Source organism: Anarrhichthys ocellatus, unplaced genomic scaffold (assembly GCF_004355925.1).
Source record: "Anarrhichthys ocellatus isolate YVR2014 unplaced genomic scaffold, GSC_Weel_1.0 scaffold399, whole genome shotgun sequence".
Classification (NCBI taxonomy): Eukaryota; Metazoa; Chordata; class Actinopteri; order Perciformes; family Anarhichadidae; genus Anarrhichthys; species Anarrhichthys ocellatus.
This window is the reverse complement of record NW_022280373.1, coordinates 38,936-45,745: the sequence shown is the minus strand read 5'-3', so window position 1 is coordinate 45,745 and position 6,810 is coordinate 38,936. Positions and strand designations below refer to the sequence as shown.

Genomic DNA, 6,810 nt, shown 5'->3' with positions numbered 1-6,810 from the left:
AAGATTAATCTGTGAACGTGATGTCTCAGGAGCGATCTGGAAGGAATGTCTTTTCTTTGTTTTTGTTTTATTGGCCCAAACATCATCTTGGACTCGAGGACGAACTGATTAGAGAGATTCAAAAGGTCACCGTGAGCTCACAACACACGTTTTGGGCAAGAACTCAAGAATTCTTCTGCAAATTATTGAATTTCCGCACAAATGTCTAACCGGAAGTGATGACATTTTACGACAGACACAGAGGAATACAACCGTGTGTCAGTAGTATTAGTTTGTGTTAGCAGTCACACTATAATTAGATAATGACTGATCTACTTCCTGGTTTACGGATGCAGCTCCTCGGGACCGGCCAGTCCGAGTGTAACCGTTAACTTACTTCCTGGTGTGACATGCAGCATTGTGACGGAGGGGGTTTCTCCTCTCTGTGGTCCAAAGAGATGTCTGTGCTTGTGGTGTGCGACTTGACTGGCGCACTGGGCAGCTCGGTGGATCAGCGGTTAGCGCCTCCTCTCCACACCACAGACTCCTCAGGTCAAAGCTGTCAGCCAGCAGTGGGTGTGATGTCTGCATGTTCTCACTCAGCCCTCCACGGTTTCCTCCCTCAGTCCTCTGAATTCAACTGAAACCCTAAATTACTCGCAGGTGTGAATGTGAGGTTTTGGCCGATAAAAGTGGAACATTTCGCACAATGCATGAAGGGCCAGGCTCCCCAGGCCCCAAGTGCTATATAGATCAATTTATTATTATTATATTCTCAAAGTACAGCTTTTTACAATTTTCTCTGTAGATATAAAACTGACAACATTCAGAGTTCTTATAGACTCCAGTCTAAGCAAGAAGACTCAGGGCTGGCTTTGGGTCAGCTCAGTCGGTGCTAACACGCATCTGTTCCCCCCCCCCACAGGTGGTTCTTCGGGAAGATCCCCCGCGCCAAAGCAGAGGAGATGCTAAACAAACAGAGGCACGACGGGGCCTTCCTCATCAGAGAGAGCGAGAGTGCACCAGGAGACTTCTCCCTCTCCGTCAAGTGAGTACGATCCGCACATGTGATCAAGTTCATCTGTTTCCATACTTGGTGCGTCTGAGTTACCGGCCTTCTTCCTCATTCTGGTGCGGTCTCGGTGCCGCCCTCCGGTGGTTAGAGTTCACCGGTTATCATTTAAATAAGTGTGTTGGACGTCAGCCCTGCCAGTACTCAGTGTTTTAGCTGACACACACATACACAGAGCTCATTTCATCTTTATCCGTCTCTCTATGTTCTGACGTTCCCTAAAAGATGCATCAGTTCACAGCGGGTCACATGTAAAGTTGAAGTTCAGATATGGATCATAGTTACTGTCTGCACTGCCCGGATTCCACATCCTTTGACATTTGATGAGCAAGATTAATGTCTGAGTTCTCCACTAGCTTTATTCATATCTGTACTTTAACAACTGTACATGTGTGTGTGAGAGACTGTACCGGTGGTGGAGACCTCCTCATAGGTTTCCTCTCTGTGCCCTTGTGCAGGTTTGGAAACGACGTCCAGCACTTCAAGGTTCTACGCGACGGGGCGGGAAAGTATTTCCTCTGGGTGGTGAAGTTTAACTCCCTCAACGAGCTGGTGGACTACCACCGCTCCACCTCAGTCTCTCGCAATCAACAGATCTTCCTGCGAGACATAGAGCAGGTCCCACAGGTAAGAATCGAGGCTGTACTCCTAAAACACACAAAACACCACAGAATTGCTCTCTGTACGCTTTTATTTAAATGTGGTTTGTAAACTATTTAGAGTAAACATGTTATTTGAGATATTTGACATAATTGGGTGAACTTTTACAATAATACATGCTCGTATAGATATTATAAGTCCTTAACGATGAGCAGCTTGGTTGTCAGCTTTAACATATGCGAACAAACTTGAGCAATGTTGCCTGCAGACATTTGACAAAAGAAATGACCTTTACATCAAATATATTTCATGTATATTATTTTTTCTTTCACTTGATCAGTGGTGGGTGACTCTGGTTTCAGACACTTCCTTGTGACAGCTTTTTTTGGGGGGGTTTGCAGTCCTAAACGAGTGTGCCAGTATTAAACGGCAGGTAAAGACGGCCACAGGGAGGCTTAGGGGCAGCTGCAGGGGAACATGAGAGGAAGTGTGACCGAAACCACACGGGAAAATAAAGAGATGAGAAGAAGTGGAGGGTAAGACAGACAGACAGACGATGATGGAGGGTTCGGGTTAGAGGGGGCAGAGAGATTGTATAGCAGGGTGCTATTGTTTATACTTGTAGGTTTAGTATGTATACGTTTCTAATCATCATCACATGACCCCCTTGCTGAACCTTCCTTCTCTCGATTGCGCAGCATCCCACATATGTGCAGGCGCTCTTTGACTTCGACCCCCAGGAGGAAGGAGAGCTGGGCTTCCGACGCGGCGACTTCATCCAGGTCCTCGACAACTCCGACCCCAACTGGTGGAAAGGGGGCTGCCACGGCCTGACGGGCATGTTCCCCCGCAACTACGTCACGCCTGTCAACCGGAACATGTAAACAGAGGGACCGTGTCCACGACAACAACCACCACCACCACAGCAGCAACCATCACCACCATCATCATTGTTCTTGATCTCATCAGACCCAACAAACCCCCCCCTCCCCCTCCCTCCACCCATCCAACTCCCAACCACCCCTCCACCCCACTTTGCCATCCCACCATAACAGGAGCAAACAGCTGAGAGGGAGAGGGAGGGATAAAGCAGGAGTAGTGCTGTCGTAGGCGTCGCTGTGCGGGCGGCAGCTGAGCAGAAATCCACTTTTACTCGCGCTGAGAAGCGTTCACCTGCCCAGCGAATGCCCTGGCGAAGGACCGGGCGGTCTTTGAGGGAAAATCTAAACTAAAACGAGTAGCGCACCGACCTGTGAAGATAACCAAAATGATTCTCCCACAGCTGCTTCTGTCTTCTCCTTAACTTCTTAACATTCTGTCCCCCTTCTTTTGTGTTTTTTTTCTTTGCCGCATGTTGTTTTAATCACATAAATGAAATGCCTACCGATGAATCCTAACTCTGTTTTAAAGAAAAAAAAATGTACAAAATAAAGAAGAAAAAAAAAAGAAGAAATGGTTTTAAAAAATGTACAAAAAAAGAAGAGAGGAAAAAAAAAAAAAGATGCAATCTACAGTACTGCAAGTTTCCATTGTGTGAGATCATTGGCACGAGAGCATTGTACATCAGCCCCCGGCTGTATAAATAAATCAACTATAGAGAGAATCCATTTTTTAAGAATATATATTATATATTTGTATGTGTGTGTTTGTTTTACCTCTCATCACAAATCTTTTTTTTTTTTTTTTTTTTTCCCTCTTCTCCCCCCTTTCCTTCTTCCATTTGTAAATTATGTTCAGTCTTTTGTTAGTCTGATAAGACATAGTAGCTCTAGGATGTGCTGAATTGTCCTTTTTCTTTTGTTTTGTTCCTGAATCTATCTGAGGGCTCTCGGATAACAAATCATATTTCAGCGGTCGTAAAATATTCCATTCGAAGATGTTTTTCTCTTGTCTGCAAAGCGAGGAAAGTAAAGAGAGTTCTCTTGAGAAAGACGACTAAACCCTGTCAGGAAGCTGATGTTGACCAGCTGTTGCATCACAAAGCCCATCCCCCCCCTCCCCCCGTGTAAGAGGTCAGCCACCTTTTCTTTCAAAGCCAATGTATTTATTGCAGCCATTTTACCTGGGCAGTGAATGTAGCTGACTGGAGTCCACAGACATTAACATGAGGGAAGCAAGGTCGGAGAACTGAACTACGACACAGAAACCGTGCAAGGGATTTTAAAAAAGAGGCGGTGACGCTGTCCATGTTCATTCAGGAGAGTGATGCGTTTTTTGGGGGGGGGGGGGGGGGTGTGTGGGTGTGTGTGTGTGTGTGTGTGTGTGCGCGCTGGTAGTCCACACGCATATTCACAAAGCATCCGCCGTGCATGCTACACACACACACACACACACACACACACACACACGAAAGAGAACGCTCTCCTCGCTACACCTGCACGTAGCAGAGAGGCCGAGTTGGGATAATCACATTGTGTGTGTGTGTGTGTGTGAAGTCACCAGTGCAGATCCGCAGCAGTTCACAAAACTGAGATTGTCTTCTATGCTAAAAGTTGAGAGATCAGCTTTAATGATGTTTTTTTTGTTTTGTTTCGTTTCCCTTCTGTCCAATGTGGCGTGTGGTCAAGCACTTTTTTGTTAAGCATTTTGATTTCTGGTCCCGTGTCTGTGTTTACCGTGTTTGTGTTGCTGTCTTCTTGTTCTCTCTGGATAGTGCCTTTCTCTCTGGTGTTTCAGTGTCTCCGACCTGCTACTTTGAGCCCCCCCCTCCCTCCTGCCAGTCCTGCAGTGAGGAACAGTGTATATAATCCAACCTGTCCCATCCAACAAGGCCTCTCTCCCCCCCCCCCGCTCCCCTTCTACATCAACCCGCCGTCACCTTTTATCCTCACCAACATGGAACTCTTCTTATTTAAGTGTCTCTCGCCTTGTCTTACCTAATGATACTGTTTTTGCTCTTTTTATTTGCATTTGTTTTTTTTTGTTTTTTTTTCAATTAATAAAATGCAATTATTAAAAAACGAGAATCATTTCTTGTGGTCTCTGATACAGATTTATATTCCTCATGGACCGGAGTATGGAACCTGGACGTCATATCATGAGAAACTTCCTCGAAATAATGACAGGATATATTCAGAAACTACAATTTTGAGATAGCAGTAGGGAGTGGTATCAGTACTTGATGGTACTAGAAGATAACGACCGAAATAACCCAGTACCAAGAAGTATGGAAACTTCTCCAGTGAAGCTATGAGTGGTAACTAACTTTTACTCTGCAGCCTCGGTGGCCACGAGCATTAGTTTTAGGATAATGGCAACATTTTCTACACTTCTGGAGATGTATGTTTAGTCTTTTTTTCATTTTACTGTTGGAATAAAAACGTTAATGTTTCTGTATGTGAAAAACAAATGGTAAGGAGTCACAATGTCAGCGAACACTCAAGTCTGTTAACTTCATTTATAAAAGGGAAAATTGGTCATTTCTTCTTTATAGTGTATATCTTTAATATATATGTTATTGAAGAGTTTCTAAACCTTTAGATTCATTAATGCATCAATGAACACCTTGTAGGTAGCATGTGGTCTCCATACATGTCAATGCAGTGTGATGGCAATTGAGTAATGCGAGATGCATTGTTTGATTATCATGCAAACTTTGATTGTTTTTCTGGCAATTTTGTGACTTTTTTGTGACATCCTAACCTCGATCTTGCCCATCCAGACAAAGTGATATGATATTGCCTGTGTTATGTTTGTGTTGCATCAAATCATCCACACACACTCATATAATCTAACAGCTTCACTCTACGGCCAAGAAGTGGATTCTTCCAGACATCCGCAGCAGTGGCGGTGAGTCAGACAGAAGCTCGAGCTCAAACACGAGGTCACATTTCATGATGAAACTCATCCAAAGTGTCAGTCTCCGTCTCCCGGGGTGCAGATGATGCGCGTGTGTGATCTGATGAAGCAGTGAGGAGGAAGCTGATGATGTCATTTCTTGGAGAGATAAACTAGCCCGAGGAGCAACACTGCTGCTGCTGCTCAGTGAGATCTTTACCGTCGCGTTTACACTGTCTGACGTACCGTCTGCTCCACATTTGGACTCGGCTCTCCGCGTGCTGATGTCGCGCTCCTCTTCAATCTGACTCCTCTCTGCTTTCTCTTTTTTTTTGTCACCGACTGCCTGGAGCATCTATCGGCGTGGCTGTCCTCTTTCTGGCCCTCTCATGTGGAATGGATTCGGAGTTGTGAGAGATGTCACGCTGCTCCAGCGCTTCTGTTCATCTTCACGGGATGTAATGTGACCTCTGCGGTCGTCCGTTGACTTCTGGCGTCAAGTCTTCTGATGTGCACTGTGTGTGTAAAACTATGATACCTCTCATAATAATGACACGCTTTTCTAACTGCGGTGGCTGTTTTTGTGGGTGCTTTCGCACATTCCGCACATTAGATGTGCAATCTATAATTGAAAAGTTGCAGTCAGAGGCCTGTAGACTTTCTGCCTCCAGAGTTATCTATATTCATCATGAGGCCGGTGCACGCTGCCATGTTCAGACATTTATGGTACATTACTGCCGCCTACTGGCTGATCTCCACACTACCTGTTGTCAACTTAATTGTCTGAATTTTCATTTATAATAAATAACCAGAGGAACGTGCTGAATGAGAGACACAATATGTGGGCACAAACACATAAGTCAGTGGTGGTCACGTGTTCTGGTCTACATTACTGAAGTGAAAATGACTTCACAACAAAGATATTTCTTTAAATTATATACTACGGCCTACACTGAAACAATAAGGTAGCAATGCCACTTAGAAGTTATGATACAGATCGTAAATATGATTTTACATCTGCTTCTAATGAAAGCCTGGTTCCCAATAATGGTTTAAAACGAATTTGGATATTGTCTCTAGTAAGATAACTAGCAGTGTCGTTGATCTAAGCACCATTACGGTGGTGATCTCAGTGCTTTATTGCAATCAAAACGACATATTGCCCGTATATGTCATCGTTTGGTGAGGACAGCGTTGTTTGCATAAAATCTTCAAATCAACATTTCGAAAGTAAAAAACTTGACGTTGTCGGCAGGATTCGAACCTGCGCGGGAAGATCCCAATGGATTTCTAGTCCATCGCCTTAACCACTCGGCCACGACAACTGATGACATTATACTGTATACTCAACATTCTAAAACCTAAACTCATATGTCAAGTCT

At 44.5% G+C, this 6,810-nt stretch overlaps 1 protein-coding gene and 1 non-coding gene across 2 annotated transcripts; one reads left to right on the top strand and one right to left on the bottom strand.

Moving 5' to 3' along the window:
- Nucleotides 1-389: 389 nt before the first annotated feature.
- Nucleotides 390-6,250, top strand: LOC116401363 (growth factor receptor-bound protein 2-like). The gene is made up of 4 exons (XM_031879721.1): nucleotides 390-531; nucleotides 898-1,027; nucleotides 1,510-1,678; nucleotides 2,350-6,250. The coding sequence occupies exons 1-4, from the start codon at nucleotides 390-392 to the stop codon at nucleotides 2,533-2,535; spliced, it is 627 nt and encodes a 208-aa protein (XP_031735581.1). The 3' UTR covers nucleotides 2,536-6,250.
- Nucleotides 6,251-6,671: 421 nt separating this feature from the next.
- On the bottom strand, nucleotides 6,672-6,753 carry trnas-aga (transfer RNA serine (anticodon AGA)). Its single transcript has one exon. It is a non-coding gene; the product is annotated as a tRNA-Ser (tRNA).
- Between the last annotated feature and the right edge of the window lie 57 nt (nucleotides 6,754-6,810).

Excerpts from the sequence above, each read along its gene's own strand:
- LOC116401363 (XM_031879721.1), top strand. The coding sequence starts at position 390 with ATGCAGCATTGTGACGGAGGGGGTTTCTCCTCTCTGTGGTCCAAAGAG. Across the intron at positions 532-897 it reads CCACACCACAGACTCCTCAG|CCCACAGGTGGTTCTTCGGG; the intron begins GTCAAAGCTGTC and ends CTGTTCCCCCCC. Across the intron at positions 1,028-1,509 it reads GACTTCTCCCTCTCCGTCAA|GTTTGGAAACGACGTCCAGC; the intron begins GTGAGTACGATC and ends GCCCTTGTGCAG.